The 17,460-nt window shown below is 61.9% G+C and overlaps 4 protein-coding genes across 6 annotated transcripts; 3 read left to right on the forward strand and 1 right to left on the reverse strand.

The window, feature by feature from the left end:
- Positions 1–1,557: 1,557 nt before the first annotated feature.
- LOC139682705 (heat shock protein 30C-like) lies at positions 1,558–2,354 on the reverse strand. The gene has a single exon (XM_071577215.1). The coding sequence runs from the start codon at positions 2,287–2,289 to the stop codon at positions 1,705–1,707; it is 585 nt and encodes a 194-aa protein (XP_071433316.1). The 5' UTR covers positions 2,290–2,354; the 3' UTR covers positions 1,558–1,704.
- An 831-nt stretch (positions 2,355–3,185) lies between these two features.
- On the forward strand, positions 3,186–4,091 carry LOC139682704 (heat shock protein 30C-like). Its single transcript, XM_071577214.1, has one exon. It carries the CDS (start codon positions 3,344–3,346, stop codon positions 3,938–3,940), a length of 597 nt encoding a protein of 198 aa, XP_071433315.1. The 5' UTR covers positions 3,186–3,343; the 3' UTR covers positions 3,941–4,091.
- A 772-nt stretch (positions 4,092–4,863) lies between these two features.
- Positions 4,864–11,502, forward strand: KAT2A (lysine acetyltransferase 2A). 2 transcript variants are annotated; one of them, XM_071577184.1, is made up of 18 exons: positions 4,864–5,104; positions 5,879–6,002; positions 6,076–6,221; positions 6,585–6,674; positions 6,822–7,003; positions 7,244–7,435; positions 7,525–7,631; positions 7,776–7,883; positions 7,971–8,107; positions 8,239–8,447; positions 8,518–8,644; positions 8,900–9,010; positions 9,089–9,232; positions 9,483–9,597; positions 9,690–9,726; positions 9,860–9,923; positions 10,130–10,214; positions 10,438–11,502. In XM_071577184.1, the coding sequence occupies exons 1-18, from the start codon at positions 4,880–4,882 to the stop codon at positions 10,629–10,631; spliced, it is 2,397 nt and encodes a 798-aa protein (XP_071433285.1). In that variant the 5' UTR covers positions 4,864–4,879; the 3' UTR covers positions 10,632–11,502. The 2 variants fall into 2 exon arrangements, with proteins under 2 accessions (XP_071433285.1, XP_071433286.1); XM_071577185.1 differs by having other exon boundaries at positions 9,483–9,558.
- Positions 11,503–11,614: 112 nt separating this feature from the next.
- DHX58 (DExH-box helicase 58) lies at positions 11,615–16,058 on the forward strand. Of its 2 annotated transcripts, XM_071577192.1 has the most exons (12): positions 11,615–12,008; positions 12,086–12,287; positions 12,385–12,575; positions 12,778–12,894; positions 13,117–13,243; positions 13,324–13,506; positions 13,590–13,840; positions 13,970–14,119; positions 14,351–14,512; positions 14,799–14,989; positions 15,187–15,283; positions 15,506–16,058. In XM_071577192.1, exons 1-12 carry the CDS (start codon positions 11,628–11,630, stop codon positions 15,683–15,685), a joined length of 2,232 nt encoding a protein of 743 aa, XP_071433293.1. In that variant the 5' UTR covers positions 11,615–11,627; the 3' UTR covers positions 15,686–16,058. The 2 variants fall into 2 exon arrangements, with proteins under 2 accessions (XP_071433293.1, XP_071433295.1); XM_071577194.1 differs by lacking the exon at positions 14,351–14,512.
- The last annotated feature ends 1,402 nt before the right edge of the window (positions 16,059–17,460 follow it).

Raw genomic sequence — 17,460 nt, forward strand, 5'->3', positions numbered from 1 at the left:
GCTTGAGGTAAATAGTGGGAATTATTCCTTGCCTGGCACTTCTGGGTAAACTCTACAGTGCAAGTTGAGAAGAGGTGGGGGAAGTGGTGTGTGGAGGAGCTCAGCTCCACGATGGGAGAGGCTTGGGAATGCTGCTCCACAGTTAATGAACACAATGTCTCTGTCCCTGGAGCATGATGGCCTTGGAAGATGCTGCTCTGCTGTCACTGCTGCATGGACTGTGAGACCCTGACACCTACGGATGAGACCTGGAGTCAGGATGGAAGATGGAGCAGCCCCTTGCAGCTCCTCCCCTACCACGTGCTTGGGAGAGGCTGAGAATGGAGGCTGGAACCTGCTGCCCCACAATGCTGCCTCAGCTGTGGGGCTTCTGCTGGGGCTCCTGAGACACTCAGCTGCAGGAGAACTGTGAATAAAGTTGTATGTACACCCTTGGCTCATATGGGCTTCATCCTCTATCCAAGGTCTTGGTGCCTCTTGCACATGCTGTATGCCCTTAAAAATCCTGGAAGCAGGAAGGGTCTGGACTGACTTGGTGACTGCGTTTCCAGGGTCATGCTGGAGCCCAGGCAGCCTGCAGGGTTAGGGCTCTGCTGGCCCCCAGTGGGGTTCACTCACCTGGGGAGTGCCTGCTTGTGCCTGGCCTGCTCAGCTGCTGGAGGAGGTCACAACCTTTGCGGCATCCTGGAGGTCTTGGTATTTACAGTAGAGGGGGGAGTGGTGGTGCTGTCAGAGATGGACCTAGGGGAGAAAGGCTTCCCTAATCCCACTCCCAGCAATCCTGTGGACCCTGTGTGGTGCTGTTGCCATCTGCTGGTTCCTCTTCTTGGTCTTCTGACTCCTTCCAGGACTTGGGGTCTCATCTCTGTGAAGATGCCTGTGATCTCATAAGGAGGGTCTTGCTGCTGCTCAGTGACTCAGTACTGGGGCTGAGGACCCACTGCTGTTCTTGCTGTGTCTCAGGAATGGGCTGTCTGATCTCAGAGCAGCTTTAGCACAAACAGGCGTGTCTGCCCCACATACCTGCTGCCTGCCCAGGCCTGAGCACAGGCATTTGTGATGGTTACACACCATGCCCAGGATTGGGCTTTTCCCTCCCCGTTGTTGGAAGCTCAGAGGGCCTCCAGCAGCCCCTCACCAAGCTGTGGGAGGAAAGCAGGGGTCCAATAGCTGCACCCCATACCCAGCCAGGCCATCCAGTGTGGTTCTCTCTCCATTCTGTGGCATTGACCAGGGCCTTGGAGCTGGAGCTGATGCTGACAGCAGTGTGAGGAGGGGGTGAGGGCACACTGCTGTTGCCTGGGAGAGCTGCCCCTGCTTCTGTACAGGTGACTGTAGTACAGGTGAGTGGGGCTGCCTTTCCTGCCTGCCCTACTCCCCAAGGAGCAGAGATCCCAAACCCCTTCCCTCCTTTTGGATCTTCTGTAGCCCCCGTTTTCTGCTGCCCTGAGGAGCAAGAGCAGTTCTTCCCTTTCTATGCATCCAGCTCCTCTGGCATCAAGAGCCAAGAGGTTGGTGCAGCTTCCCAACAATCAACACCCAGAGAGTACATACAGGTTCTATGCAAAAGTATTTTTATTGGATACAAAACATTCCAGTTTAGTGAAAAAGGTTACATTATTGCTGATGGAGTTTGTCTGGGCTCAAACCCAAGACTTGCTCCTTTCTGCTCCGGTCCTGCCGTGGCTGTCTGGTCCCATCCTGTTACACCTGGGCTTTGATGGCAGCTCCATCCTCGGAGGCTGGTCCGGGCTGTGGGGCTGCAGGGCTGACCTGGATGGGCACATTCCTCTCCGGAGCAGCCGGCAGTGCCAGCCTGGGGGCCTCGATGCGCAGCTGCCCCTCCTTGGACAGGGAGCACGTCAGCGCTTCGGCGTCCACCTCCTCGGGCACATCCCACTCTCGCTTCAGCACCTCGTACTTGTAGGAGAAGGAGCCCTTCTCATCGACATTCTGCGTCTCCTTCTGCCCCACCAGCACCACCTTCCTGCCCACCACCTTCACCGACAGCTCCTCAGGAGCGAAGTTCTTGACATCCTGGCAGACGGCGAACCCGTCCCCGGAGCCCTGGGCTGGAGTCGTGCTGGTGCTCTGGGCGCGCTCCGCGGCAATGGCTCCGTGGTTGCTCAGGAGCTGTTCGAAGCTGCTCATGAACTCCCGAGCTTTCTCCATCTCCTGCTGCAGCTCAGTGAAGATGGTCTCTGCATGTGGCCAGAGGGTTCTCACCGTGCCCAGACGGCTGGCCAGGGAGCTGGAGGCGAATGGTGCAAGGTGCATCCGGCAAAGCATCGCTGCTGCTGCTGCTGCTGCTGCTGCTGCTGCTGTCCCCTCTCCAGTGGGCTGAAAGCGTTCTGCCCGGCTGGTGCCGGAGGAGGCTTTTATTGCCGTTCCCTGGAGGCGTGGCCTCGTCCCGAAAATTACGTCATCCTCAGGAGAAGAGCTCAGCTCTTTCCAGCCCGTTCCAGCTCATTCTTGTTACTCACCCATGAGGTGAGGCGCCGCTGACGTCGTGCCCAGCATACCTTCGTCCTGAGTCTTGCAGTTCTGCTCTCCTGGTGTATAATTAGTAGCATCACCTCAGCCTCTGAGTGGGATGCCTGAGCCACCCCTGCCAAAAATCTGTGCCCTTTCCATTTCCCAAGCAGGGAGCAGGGTTGGGCTCATCTCCTCCCTGCCTCCCTCCACCCTTACCTGTGGTCTGTTTCACCCCTTGTGCAGCCAGGAGAGCCCCTCTGCCCCCTGCCCCATTTGTAGGACCCTCAGTGCTCAGGGAGGTCCCCCCAGGTGACACCAGGAGCCAGCCCATGGGCCCATGCCCAGGTGGGGTGCTGAGAGGTTGGGATAGGACAGGAGAGGGGGTGGCCCAGGAAGAAGGGTCCCAGAAAGTATGAGAGGTATGTGGCAGCAGGTTACATGGAACAGGTTGCTAGGGGTGGGACTATCCCTGTACTGGCCAAAGTGACACGCTGCTGGCACGGCACAGCCTGGCCCCACCGAGGCCCCTGCACGGGGGCCAGGGAAGGGCTCTGTGGGCTCGGGGGCACTGCTGCATCACGGTGGCTCTGCAGAAACCCGAGCTCCCAGCGCTGACTGCGGCTCCCTATTTGCAGCGTGTGACTCGTCCCCAGAAACAGGCGCTGCTATTTTGGCTGGTGGATAATCAGCCTCTCAAAAATAGGCGATGGCTCCAGGAGGGTGCGTGGGGAGAGAGCGTTCTGGAAGGGGCACACCCCTGGGCAGGGGAGGATAAAACCCGCTGCTCCCTGGCCCTAGCCCAGCACTGCTGCAGCCTCTGTACCGAGCAGAGCCACAGCACAGCCGGGAGCACTTGTCGGAAGCAGAGATGCTTTGCCGCCTGCACTTCATGCCGCCCATGTCCAGCTCTCTGTTCCCGTGGTTGGGACCCGTCCGCACCCTCTGGCCTCACCCAGGCACCCTCTTTGCCGAGCTGGAGCGCGAGATGAGGCTGGAGATGGAAAGGGCTCGGGAGTTCATGAGCAGCTTCGAGCAGTACCTGAGCAGCGGGAGCAGCCCCGGCCGGCTCGGCATCGCCCAGAGCAGCAGCACAGCCCTGGCCCAGAGCTCCGGGGACGGGTTCGCCGTCTGCCAGGACGTGAAGGACTTTGCACCCGAGCAGCTGTCGGTGAAGGTGGTGGGCAGGAAGGTGGTGCTGGTGGGGCAGAAGGAGACGCAGAGCACGGACGAGAAGGGCTCCTTCTCCTACAAGTACGAGGTGCTGAAGCGGGAGTGGGATGTGCCCGAGGAGGTGGACGCCGAAGCGCTGACGTGCTCCCTGTCCAAGGAGGGGCAGCTGCGCATCGAGGCCCCCAGGCTGGCACTGCCGGCTGCTCCGGAGAGGAACGTGCCCATCCAGATGGGGCCGGCGGTGGCACAGACAGCAGCCAGCGCTGAGGACGGAGCTGAGCGGGCCAAGGCGTGACCGGGAGCAGCGGGGGCCGGGCTGAGCCTGGCAGATGGGGCAGCTCTTGGCCACAGAGCAGGACCACGCGGGGATGGCATGGTGGCCCGAGGAGTGGTGTCTGCCCAAAACATGCAGCTTTTTTATATGTAATAAATGTTCCTGACTTTTATTTGCGTGATTTCTGTGTTTCTGGTCTTGCCCAGCCCTGTGCTTTGCAACGCTCCCACCTGTGCCCACGCAGCAGGATGGCAGGGAGGGGAGCGGGGCTGTGCTGGCACAGGGCACGTGCCTGGCACCTCTCCCCAGCCCTGCGCTGGCAGAGAAGGGTGGGTGAGAGGCTTCCAGCCCTTGAGCAGCGCTGAGGATCCCCCAGAGGTCCTGAGCAGCCCCTGGGCGGACACTGGACCCACCTTCGGGAGGGTGCCGGGACACTGCCGTGGGGTACCTGCGGGGCCACTCCCGGTGCGGTGCCCGCACCCCTCGTGCGGTGCCCCTCCCGCACTTGCTGGCACCTTCCAGGCGCTGCCGGGGCCAGACCGCGCCCCCCGGCGGGGAAACGGGCGGGGCCTCCCAAAAATGGCCATGCGGGCCGTGTCCCCCGGTGCCACACGCGCCCGCACACCGATCCCGGGATCACCATCCCCGCACACCCATCCCCGCACACCGATCCCGGGATCACCATCCCCGCACACCGATCCCGGGATCACCATCCCCGCACACCATCCCCGCACACCGATCCCGGGATCACCATCCCCGCACACCCATCCCCGCACACCGATCCCGGGATCACCATCCCCGCACACCGATCCCGGGATCACCATCCCCGCACACCATCCCCGCACACCGATCCCGGGATCACCATCCCCGCACACCGATCCCGCCTTCCCCCCGGGACTACCGCTCCCGGCGTTCCCGGCGCGCAGGCGCAGAGTGCGCGGGGCGCACGCCGGGCCCGGCATGGCGGAACCGGAGGCCGCACAGCCCGGGCGGCCCCCGCCGGGTCCGGGAGCGGGCACGGGCACGGCGGGGGCGAGCGGGGGCACGGCGGGGGCAGCGGGCTCCAGCGACCCGGCCCGACCCGGGCTGAGCCAGCAGCAGCGGGCGAGCCAGCGCAAGGCGCAGGTGCGGGGGTTCCCCCGCGGGAAGAAGCTGGAGAAGCTGGGGGTGTTCTCTGCCTGCAAGGTGGGCACGGCTCGGGGCCCGGCATGGGGGTCGTGCGGGGCAGGGTGCTGACCCCGCGGGGGATGCTGGAGGGCGTGCAAGAACCTCTGTGGGTGTAGAATGCAGGAGGGCTCAGGGGTGCAGAGATGGGTGCGAGGGTTGTAGCGGTGGGCACTGGGCTGTACGTGGGGTACAGGTGGTGCTGGGCTGTACGTGGGGTACAGGTGGTGCTGGGCTGTACGTGGGGTACAGGTGGTGCTGGGCTGTACGTGGGGTAGGGGTGCAGGTGCTGGGCTGTACGTGGGGTACAGGTGGTGCTGGGCTGTACGTGGGGTACAGGTGGTGCTGGGCTGTACGTGGGGTACAGGTGGTGCTGGGCTGTACATGGGGTACAGGTGGTGCTGGGCTGTACGTGGGGTAGGGGTGCAGGTGCTGGGCTGTACATGGGGTACAGGTGGTGCTGGGCTGTACGTGGGGTACAGGTGGTGCTGGGCTGTACGTGGGGTAGAGGTGCAGGTGCTGGGCTGTACGTGGGGTACAGGTGGTGCTGGGCTGTGGCTGGGCAGGAGCTGCTCGGGGACACCGAGGTGTCTGAGGGAGGTGCAGGGGCGTCCCTGGGCAGGGACTGCAGGGTCCTGGGGCTGCATGTGGGGCAGCATTGGGGTGGTGGGTGATGCTGGGTGGGGGCTGAGCAAAGCCAGGCTGGGTGGGAACAGGGAAGGGGTTTGGGCAGAGCAGGCAGCAGCCTCAGCACGTGGCAGTCACTGCGGCTGCTGCTCCTGTCCCTCATCCCAGGCCAACGACGCCTGCAAGTGCAATGGCTGGAAGAACCCGAACCCGCCCACGGCGCCGCGCATGGACCTGCAGCAGCCGGTGACCAACCTGAGCGAGCCGTGCCGGAGCTGCGGCCACGCACTGGGTGAGCCCCGGGGCCCGGGCAGGGCAGCCCTGCTGCCCCCTCCGGCCTCACCGCCGCTTCCTCTCTGGCACAGCCGACCATGTGTCCCACCTGGAGAACGTCTCCGAGGAGGAGATCAACCGGCTGCTGGGCATGGTGGTGGACGTGGAGAACCTCTTCATGTCGGTGCACAAGGAGGAGGACACGGACACCAAGCAGGTCTATTTCTACCTGTTCAAGGTGCGTCTGGGGCTGAGGACATCCTGCCCCACTCACTTGTGTAGGATCTCTGGACATTGCAGACGAGCTGGGGTTGCTGTCCTGCTGCTCGTGCTCTGCTGGGGTGGGAGCTGTGACTGTGAGCTGTCCCACAGCCCAGCCAGAGACCTGGAACACTGACCCTGTCCTGGAGCCACTTGCTCTCCTATCCTTGAATTTCCTGGGAGGGGGATTTCTCGGGGATGAACTGGCATGCTCCAAAGGGGACCCTGGTGCCTTCCTGGAAGTCAGAGCAACCCTGCAGTGGCGTTCAGCCACCCCCACTGCTCCTGGAGTAGCTGGTTCCTGGGGCTGTGGTGACCATGTCCAATGGTGTCTTTGTAGCTGCTGCGAAAGTGCATCCTGCAGATGAGCCAGCCTGTAGTCGAGGGGTCCCTGGGGAGCCCACCCTTTGAGAAACCAAACATTGAGCAGGTGAGGCTGCTGTCAGGCTTGCACAGTGCCCTGATGGCCTGTCCTGTGTTCTGCTGGGCTTGCACAGTCCCCTCACTCTTTGGGAAGCAGCGCAGAAGGGCCTGGAGTAGCCCCTGGCACCTTCCCACCAACCCATCCTCTCCCCAGGGAGTCCTGAACTTTGTGCAGTACAAGTTCAGCCACTTGCCACCCAAGGAGCGCCAGACCATGTACGAGCTCTCCAAGATGTTCCTGCTCTGCCTCAACTACTGGAAGCTGGAGACTCCATCCCAGTTCCGGCAGCGCTCCCAGAATGATGATGTGGCCACCTACAAGGTCAACTACACCAGGTGAGAGTAGGGAGGGTGCTGAGCCAGCCACCCTAGGGTCTGACTCCAGGACTCTCTCCAGCTGTCCCAGATTGTTGGTCCATTAGGAGAGCAGGCATCAAGTGGGGACACTGCTTCCACATGTCACCTGTGCCATCTGTCCTCCTGCTCCTCTCCCAGCAGCATTGTCCCAGGAGGGATGTGGGTGCTCTGGAATCTCTGATCCCAGCCCTGTCACTGGAGCCCCTTCCTGTCCCATAGGTGGCTGTGCTACTGCCACGTGCCACAGAGCTGTGACAGCCTGCCCCGCTATGAGACCACACATGTCTTCGGGCGCAGCCTCCTCAAGTCCATCTTCACGGTCACCCGCCGTCAGCTGCTGGAGAAGTTCCGTGTGGAGAAGGACAAGCTGGTGCCAGAGAAGCGGACACTGATCCTCACCCATTTCCCCAAGTAGGTGCCCAGTGTGGGGATGGCTGCTGGGATGCTGAGGGGGCTCCTCCCCTGGGATCCTCACATGCTGATGTGCCACTCCCTGCCAGGTTCCTCTCCATGCTGGAGGAGGAGATCTATGGTGAGAACTCTCCAATCTGGGAGGCTGATTTCACGGTGCCAGCCACGGAGGGTGCTCAGCTGGTGTCTCGCCCAGGTACTTTGGGAAGCAGCCCCCCTGTTTGGTGGCTGTGGGATAAAGGACCAAGGTGTGGGTGAGTTGTGGTGGTGGCAGTGGCTGGGCTGGTGCAGCATGATGAGAGGCTTTCCAGCAGTCACGGGCACCATGGGTCTGTTTCAGCCGCGATCAGCACCGTCGCTGTGCCCACCACTCCGCTCTTCAACAAGAAGCTCAGCAGCAGCAGCTCAGCTGCCAGTCTGGACGCCAGTGCACCAGAGCCCCTGCCAGGTAGGACCAGCACAAGCCTGTGTCACGGAGCTGGAACTCTACCTGTTTGCTCCCAGTGCTGGATATGCCACTCTGCTCTGGTCCCAGGGGAGAAGCGGAAGCTGCCCGAGAGCCTGACGCTGGAGGATGCCAAGCGGATCCGCGTCATGGGAGACATTCCCATGGAGCTGGTGAACGAGGTCATGCTGACCATCACAGACCCTGCTGCCATGCTGGGCCCTGAGGTATGGGCTGGGGATGCTGAGACGGCTCCAGTGCTCTCCTGGGCTCATAGAGCTGCTTTCCCAGTGTGCCAGGGTGGAGTGGCGCTTGCCCTGCAGAGGGTGTGCAGGGCCAACCCCACCACGCCCTCCAGACCAGCCTGCTGTCGGCCAACGCGGCGCGGGACGAGACGGCACGGCTGGAGGAGCGGCGCGGCATCATCGAGTTCCACGTCATTGGCAACTCGCTCTCGCAGAAGTCCAACAAGAAGATTCTGATGTGGCTGGTGGGGCTGCAGAATGTCTTCTCGCACCAGCTGCCCCGCATGCCCAAGGAGTACATCACTCGCCTCGTCTTTGACCCGTGCGTGTCGGAGGGGTGCGGGGGCGCTGGTGTGGGGGGCTCTCCTCACCCTCAGCCGTGCTGCCCGCAGGAAGCACAAGACCCTGGCACTGATCAAGGACGGCCGAGTGATTGGGGGGATCTGCTTCCGCATGTTCCCCACCCAGGGCTTCACAGAGATTGTCTTCTGCGCTGTCACCTCCAACGAGCAAGTGAAGGTGAGAGCTGGGAGAGGGGTGGGTGGATGCACTTGGGGTTCCCCCACAGCCCAGCGTGAGCAGGATGGTCTTGCTGTAGCTTGAGCAGGGGTGCTTCAGCCCCTTTGGCAGCCAGCTGTGCTCACCATTGTCCAGACCTAAATGACAGTAGTTGCTCCAGGACATCTTCCAGCTGCCATGTCCATGGGTGGTAGGGGGCTGTGCATCCCAGCTCGGGCTGCCTGGGTGGTCCCTGTCTCATGGCAGCTCCCCCAGGGCTATGGGACACACCTGATGAACCACCTGAAGGAGTACCACATCAAGCACAATATCCTCTACTTCCTCACCTATGCGGATGAGTACGCCATCGGCTACTTCAAAAAGCAGGTGGGCTTCTTCCCCCTGAGCAGGCCCCCCTGGCCCTGCTGCCCTCCTGCCCACTTCCACCTGTCCCCTCCCTCCTAGGGCTTTTCCAAGGACATCAAGGTGCCAAAGAGCCGCTACCTGGGCTACATCAAGGACTATGAGGGGGCTACCCTGATGGAGTGTGAGCTGAACCCCCGCATCCCCTACACGGAGCTCTCCCACATCATCAAGAAGCAGAAGGAGGTGTGGCCTGGGGCTGGGCAGGAGGGCAGGTGGGCACTGCCAGCTGCCCTTGGAAGGCAGGGGAGAGGTGTGGAGCTATGCTGGCCCTGGGAGCAGGCCTGCAGGGCAGAGAGGGACACTGGTGTCTTTGACAGTGGCCGGGGTTGGCTCTGGCCTTGGGTGGTTGGTCTGTGCGGTCCCACATCATGATGTGTCTCCCTGAACTGCAGCCCCTGCTTATCTCCCCCCTTCTAATGCCCCTTCCCTGCAGATCATCAAGAAGCTGATAGAGAGGAAACAAGCACAGATCCGCAAGGTCTACCCAGGCCTCACCTGCTTCAAGGAAGGTGTGCGGCAGATCCCCATCGAGAGTGTCCCTGGCATCCGTGAGTCTTGGCAGGGGGGTCTCAGATGGGTCTCTGTTCTCCCTCCCCATGGCTGCAGGGCAGACATGGTGGCACTGACACTTGTATTGCAGGAGAAACAGGATGGAAACCACTGGGGAAGGAGAAGGGGTGAGTGTTGCAGGGAGGGGTGAGGGTCCTGCAGCAGCTGGGCTGGAGGCTTGGCTCACGCTGCCCCTTGCTCCTGGCACTGCCCTGGCCCTGGAATTGAGAGAGGCTGATGGTTGCTGGCTTTGTCATGCAGGAAGGAGCTGAAGGACCCAGACCAGCTCTACAACACCCTGAAGAACCTTCTGGCTCAGATCAAGGTGCAGGCAGGAGGGAACTGTCACTGTAGGGTGCACATCACCCCACTAGCCCTCAGAGCTGCCTCCCCTGGGATGGGGGTGCAAGGGCTGTGACCTCAGGACGTGCTGGGGTGACCTGGGCATGGTGGGGAGCGTGATCCTTGTGTGCTGGAGTGGGCAGGGGCTGTGTGCTCTTGCTGATCTAACTGCCCTACGCCTTTCCCCAGACCCACCCTAGTGCATGGCCCTTCATGGAGCCAGTGAAGAAGTCAGAGGCACCAGACTACTATGAAATCATCCGCTTCCCTATTGGTAGGTGGCTGTGCCCGGTCACCCAGGGCAGGATGGCAGGGGTGGGCACTGAAGATCCCTATTTCATTTTGTGGGTCTGAGCTGGGCACTCATGTTTGGGGTGGGGGAGCCCTGGACCAGCCCAGAAGAGAGAAGGATGAAGTGGGACCCATGGTTGGTGTCCAGCTCTGTGGCTGGGGATGCAGAGGCCTGAGGCGGGGTCTTGACCCTTCCCCACCCCTAGACCTGAAGACCATGACCGAGCGCCTGAAGAACCGTTACTACGTCACCAAGAAGCTGTTCATTGCTGACCTGCAGCGCATCATCACCAACTGCCGCGAGTACAACCCGCCTGACAGCGACTACTGCAAGTGTGCCAACACCCTGGAGAAGTTCTTCTACTTCAAGCTCAAGGAGGGAGGGCTCATTGACAAGTAGTGGGGCTGGCCTGGATCTGCCATGGCCCCTGGCCCCCTGATGGGGGGGACAGGGCTCCTGTGGGACCCAGCCTCACTCCATGGGTAGGAGCTGCTGGAGGAACTGGTGCTGCTGAGCAGCCTGGGAAGCTGGGCCTTCCTTCCTAGGGGATGAGGGGATCAGTGGGGCTGGTGCTTTTAACTTTGAGATGCTCTGGTTGCCTCTCCTGGGAAGTGGGGATGCAGCTGGAGCTGCCTTATCAGGATCTTCCTGGGGCAGGGGCAGTGCCAAGCTCCTGCCTCAGTCTGGGGTGTGGGAGCCCCCTGACCCCAGTGCACCCCCCTCCCTGAGCTCGTGCCTTCTGCCCTGGCTCCCTGTGACAGGGCAGGGGCACACAAGTGCTTTGGTTTCTGGTCCGTCCACGCACAGGCAGCCCCTGCCCCTTGTGTTGAATGTACAGCGGGCTCAGCCCTGTGCCCGGGCTGCCCGCAGCGGTGCTGCTCCTGGGCCAGGCTCGGGCTGGGAGGGGGCTTTGCCCTGCACCCAGCTCCTGCTGCCTCTGTCAGCTATTCCCTCCCCCTGGGGCAGGTTTGCCCTCCCTGCCTGAACATCGTCCTTGTCTGTACATACATCCTCCCTGCCCCCTCTACCAGGCAGGGATAGGGGGTGCTTCCAGCCCCAGTCCTGCCCCTCTGTGTGCCAGGGCAGAGGGCTGCCTGGTGCTGTGCTGGCCTCTGCTCCACCTGCCTTGCCCTGGCTGGCAGCCACCTGTGCTCGCCCCCCTCCTTGTGTCCTGGTCCCACCTGCCTTCCCTATCCCCCACTCACCCCCATTCCACTTGACTGGCGTTTTGTTGGGTTTGTTTGGGTTTTTTTTTTAATAAATGTCATTGTGCAAAGCCAGCTCCCTTCTTGGGGCTCGCCCCGGCAGGGTGGGGCAGCCTGAAGTGTGCGGGGGATGTTTGTGTTGGAGAGGGGAACAGTAACACCAAGGGATAGGGAGGGTGTGAAGAGCCCCATGGTTGGGCTGGGATACACTGGGCAGAACTGGAGTGCCAGGGCTGGTTGGGTGCCCTGGGATCCCGGAGCAGGGGCCGCCGCTGTGCGGGGGCGCTGTGGGAGCTCCGCTCGGTTTTGCTTTCGGTTCCCAGCGCCGCCTCCAGTTTCGTTTCCCGGCCGGTCCCGGCAGCGGCTGCGGGGCCCGGAGCGGCGGCGCTCGGAGCGGCGGAGGATGGAGCTCCGGCGGTACCAGCGGGAGGCGGCGGTGCCAGCCCTGAGCGGCCGCAACAGCATCGTCTGGCTGCCCACGGGAGCCGGGAAGACGCGCGTCGCCGTGCACGTCTGCCGGCAGCACCTGGAGGGCCGGCGGGGCGGCAAGGTGGTCGTGCTGGTCAACAAGGTGCTGCCCTGCCCCGGGACAGCGGGAGCCGCGGGTGCTGGTCCCGGCCGGCACTGAGTGGGGTCGTGTGGGCGCAGGTGCACCTGGTGGACCAGCACGTCGAGAAGGAGTTCCATGCACTGCAGGACACCTTCAAGGTGACGTCCATCAGCGGGGATACCAGCCACAAGGTCTTCTTTGCCTGCCTGGTGAAGAACAGTGATGTTGTCATCTGCACGGCCCAGATCCTGCAGAACGCGCTGGTCAGCACAGAGGAGGACATGCATGTGGAGCTGACAGGTGGGCGTTGGACCCCACGTGCTGCTGGCCCATGGCCCTGGCTGAGCCCCCAGCTGAGCCCCCATCTCATCCCGCTCCCCTCCCTGGCCTGGTGCAGATTTCTCGCTGCTGGTGATAGATGAGTGCCACCACACGCACAAAGACGCTGTCTACAACAGGATCATGCTGAGGTACCTCCAGTGCAAGCTCAGTGGACAGCAAGACCTGCCACAGGTCCTGGGGCTGACGGCGTCCCCTGGCACTGGGGGGGCAACCTCCTTCGAGGGGGCTGTACAGCACATCCTGCAGGTGAGTCCTGTGCCCCCAGCCCTGTGTTGGCACAGCTTCCCCAGGGGTACAGTGGGATATCCCTTGGGACGGGGGTTGATGCCCAGGTGCTGGGCAGCCCAGGGGGGACGTCCCCAAACTTGCAAGGTGCCAGCAAGCACCACATGCTGTGTTGTCCTGGACTCCTGGGTTCGGGGCTAGAAGCAGAGTCTTTCCCTCTCAGATCTGTGCCAACCTGGACACTGAGAAGATCATGTCGGTGCAGGAGGAGGTGGAGCACCTTCAGAGCCATGTTCCCCAGCCCAGGAAGCAGTATGACCTATGCCAGGAGAGAGTGCAGGTGAGGAGCAGCTGCTCAGAGCCATGGGGCTGCTCACTGGGTAGAAGATGAGACTACCAAGCTCTGATGAGTGCAGGGCTGTGTCTCTCCATCTGCTTTGCTCAGGCCAGTGCAAGGAATTAGTTGACCCAGAGCTTTGGTACTGGGGGATCCTGCAACTATCTGGGTCCTGCCTTGCAAACTACTGTGATTCCTGGGTCATGAGCCTCTCCCTGCTCCCAGGACCCCTTTGGGGAGCGGCTGAAGAGGGTGATGGAGCAGATCCAGCAGCACATGAAGATACGGCATCTGCCACAGGACTTTGGCACGCAGGTTTATGAGCAGCGCATTGTGGAGCTGGAGAAGACGGGTGAGGGGGCAGCTCTGGGGGTATGGTGGGCCCGAATCACAGGGACAGGCTGTGACCATGGTACCCCCTGGCCCTGGCAGCCTCCGAGATGTTTTGTCGCAAGACGCGGGTGTGTGCCCTGCACCTGCGCAAGTACAACGACGCTTTGCTGATCAGCGACACCGTGCGCATGGTCGACGCCTTCCAGTACCTCCAGCAGTTCTACAGCACAGAGAGGGATGCGAAGGACCCCACTGAACAGTTCCTCACCACCACGTTTGAGGGTAACAGAGGGGCCTGGATGGGGGTGGTGCTGGCTGTGTTTGGGGGACGGGGAGTGCCCTTGACACCTTGCTTGCCTGCGCAGAGAACAGGGCGACCCTGCAGGCGCTTGCTGGGGACCAGCGCTATGAGAACCCCAGGCTGGGCAAGCTGGAGGAGATCCTGCGGGAGCACTTCCAGCCCCTGGGCACTTCTCGTGGCATCGTCTTCACCAAGACGCGGCAGAGTGCCCATAGCCTGCTCAGTTGGCTGCAGGGCACGGCCACACTCCACGGCATCAGGGCGGCTGTGCTCACTGGTGCTGGCTACAGCAACCAGACCAGGCACATGACACAGGTGAGTGAAGGGTGGACAGGAACTGGAGTCTGGACCGACTCCGTTCTTCACATTTTAGGGGTGCTGCAGGTGCTGCCAGGGGCTTGGAGCCCTACACAGCTACTGAAGCATCAACCCCTGTCCCCTCAGAATGAGCAGCAAGACGTGATCAAGCAGTTCCGCCGGGGAGCCCTCAACCTGCTTTTCTCCACCAGTGTGGCTGAGGAGGGCCTGGACATCCCTGAGTGCAACGTTGTGGTCCGATATGGGCTGATGACCAACGAGATTGCCATGATGCAGGTACTCCCTGTGCTTCCTCTGCTGGGATGCCCCAAAGCCAGGGGGGTGGGACATAGGGGATCTTGCACTCCTCACTCACTGACAGATTCTTGGGCATGAACCCAGCCTCTGGCAGAACATCTTGGCAAGGCACAGGGGAGGGTGGAGGTGGCTCCATGCTCACAGAGGGACATGGAGGGGTTGTCCATGTCCCTCCTTTGCTGACTGAGCATTTGGCCCCTTGCACTTCAGGCCCGGGGCCGTGCCCGTGCTGAGAACAGTGTCTATTCTGTCCTCGCCAAAGCCAACAGCAAAGAGGTGTCCCGAGAGCTGCTCAATGAGAATCTGGTGGAGCTCATGCAGAGGGCAATCCAGGCAGTGCAAGCCATGCCTGAGCAGGAATACTGCCAAAAGGTGGGCACTGGGCTCTGCCCTGGGCACTGGGAGGGCCAGGCAGCTTGTGCCTACCTCTGCACCCTGTGTTTGGCTGCCTGCTCTGCCCTGGAGCAGCACCAGCTCCTGGGATGGGGTTGTGTGAGGCGCACAGGACAGCACATGCCTGTCCCATCGTACCCTGTCCTGTCCATCCTGCCCCTGCCCTGGGACGGTGCATCCCTTGGCAGCTGTGGTTCTTGCCACCTCTGCCATCTGTGACTGCCTGTAGCCCTGCACTGAGCCCTGTGCCCATTGCCCTCTGCAGATCCGGGAGCTGCAGCGGGTGGCTGTAGCCAGCTGGCTGCTGAAGGAGGCCAGGATCAGCGAGCGGCGGCAGCAGCACAGCCCCGACACCGTTTGCCTGCACTGTGTCAACTGCGGCATCGCCGTGTGCCGCGGCAGCGACATCCGCACCGTGGAGGGCATGCACCACGTCAACGTCAACCCCAACTTCAGGTAGGAGCCTGGCACGGGCAGGGGTGAGCAGGCAGATGGGCAGGGGTGGCAACAGCCTGCGGCCAGCTCTTTTCTGGGGCCCCAGTCCAGGGAGGTCACAGAGGCTTTGTGTGACTGTCACTGTGGGAGCACCTGTCCTGCCCTGTCTGTGTCCCCTGGACCATCATCCTCAGTGTCTGCCGGCCCCTTCCTTGCAGGTTATATTACAGAGTTTCCTCTGGGAAAATACAGTTCCCGCGGACTTTCAGGGACTGGGAGCCTGGCTGCCGTATCTGCTGCAGTGAGTGCAGCCAGGTGAGCACCACAACCCCCCATGGCTACAGCCCAGTCAGAGCTGGAGGGGCAGGAAGGGCTGTGTCTTGTGCCCCGGCTCCTGGCTGAGGTATGGACCTCTGTCCCCACTGCACATGCTTGCAGTCTCTAAAGGGGAACGTTCCCTGGCAGCAAGATGCTGCCCTGTGCAGCCTGGGGATGCTGTGTGTGGGTCACGTGACTGTTCCCTCCCTGCCCACACAGGACTGGGGGTTGGAGATGCTGTACCGGCAGGTGAAGCTGCCCATCCTCAGCATCAAAAACTTTGTGGTGGAGACACCAGTGGAGAAGAGAAGGTACAAGAAGTGGAGCTCAGTGACATTCCCTATCAAGGAGTTCGACTACCTGGAGTACTGCTCTGACACACAGGACCTGTCCTTCTAGATGGGCTCTGTTCAGAAGAGAACTATTCACAGGGCACTTTTGGGGACAGTGGAACCCTTGGACAGAGAGCCATGGCTCACTCCTCTCCTCCTTGCTGGACCAAACAGCTGCAGCTCATCCCTCACAGGAGCTTGTGCCTGCTGAAGGAGCTTTGCTGTGGCCACACGGAAAGGATGAGACACTGGGATGCAAAACCACCCAAACCCCTCACTGCTCCCCATGCCCCTGCCTTCCCCTCCTGCCCTCCTCACTGTAGACTCGGGGGGATCTCTGCAACCCTGCTGGGATTACCAGCCCTTTCCTGTGGGTCCAGAACATGGCCCAGCACTTCTCTGCTCTTATTTGTGAATCTGGTGGGTCTCCATTAAAACTGCTGGACTGAAGGGGCGTGTTGGCAGCATCACTTGTGGTGAAGAGCTGGCTGGGCACAGAGGGCTCAGGAGGGGACACTGCACCAGAGGCAGAACCCCCGTGGCTGGAGAGTCAGACTCCACTGCACCCCACGCCAGCAGCACAGGGGCCCCCAGGGGACAGTGGCATCCGTGGGGCTGCCCCAATCCTACCCCACCCACAGCCAGTGGCCTGAGCGACCCCTCTCACCCACCCACTTAAAACTGAAACTTCCTGCGGCCCGCGGGACTGCAGGGTCCCCTCTGTCTCAGCTGGGGCCTCTCTGGGAAGCCTTTTGCGTCCCACCCGGCGGGCTGGGGAAGCCGCGGGGATTCCGGCACGAGTCGGGACCGGCACCGGCGGCGGGGGCAGGTTGGTACCGGGATGCGCAGCCCTGGACCGGGCGGCCGCACGTGCTCTCCCGCCGCCGGTCGCGAGAGGGAGCCACGGGCCGGACCGGAGGATGCGCGAGGACCGGGAGACCGTCGGACGGCAGCGGAGAATGCTCAGGGAACCGGGGGATGTTCCGACGGGGACTGGGGGATGTTCGCGGAACCGGAGAGTGATCCGACAGGGACTGCGGGATGCCCGGGGAACCGGGGGTTGCTGCGGTGGGCGCCGAGCATGCTCCGGCAGGTACCGCGGAGCTGCAGCGCTCGCACCTGTCACTCCGCTCCTGTCCTTCCCCAAGGGATCCGGCCACGAGTGTTAGTGGCGGCCCTGGGACTCCCCCACGCCGGTAAGCAGTGTGGATGTTCGGCAGATTAGGGCTGGCTCTGGGATTGGTGGGGAGCAGCATAAGGGCAAGGACACATGTAGGGGACCAGTGTCCTGCTCTTGCCTGATTTTGGTGCCAGCAGCTCCTGCAGTGTCAGGCACACATAGCCAGTTTTCAGGTGGAGCTGACCCCGGGGGAACCACGAAACCAAACTCTTGTTCATCAGAAACTGGGTAATGAGGCCGTTTGAGTTATTTGTAGCTCTCTGGGGGCTGGAATGGCCTCTCCTCCTGCTCCCCAGGCAAGATCCCTCCCGCAGGGACCCCAGATCATTTTCCTCAGCTCAAATTGCCCTGATTTGTGCTTGGAGAATCCAGGTTGAGGGTTACCCCAGTGGGTGCCTGCAGCAGTGGGTGGTGTGACCTCTCCCCAGCCCTGATGGATATGGATGTCCACTCAGGTGCCCCAAAACAGAATTTTTGCTACACTGATCCAAACTTGTCCCTTTTAGAGGGTGTGCAGCTGACCCTTCAGAATCCAGGGTCTGGGCAGCACTGCTCCGTGGGACTCTGTGAGTTTTGCAGGTGGGTCTGTATCAGCCTCTGCTTATTCTTCCCTCGGTGTCCCTGCTTTAATACCAGCCCCATCTGACTTCTCCTTCCCAGGG

Source organism: Pithys albifrons, chromosome 25 (assembly GCF_047495875.1).
Source record: "Pithys albifrons albifrons isolate INPA30051 chromosome 25, PitAlb_v1, whole genome shotgun sequence".
Taxonomy (NCBI): Eukaryota; Metazoa; Chordata; class Aves; order Passeriformes; family Thamnophilidae; genus Pithys; species Pithys albifrons.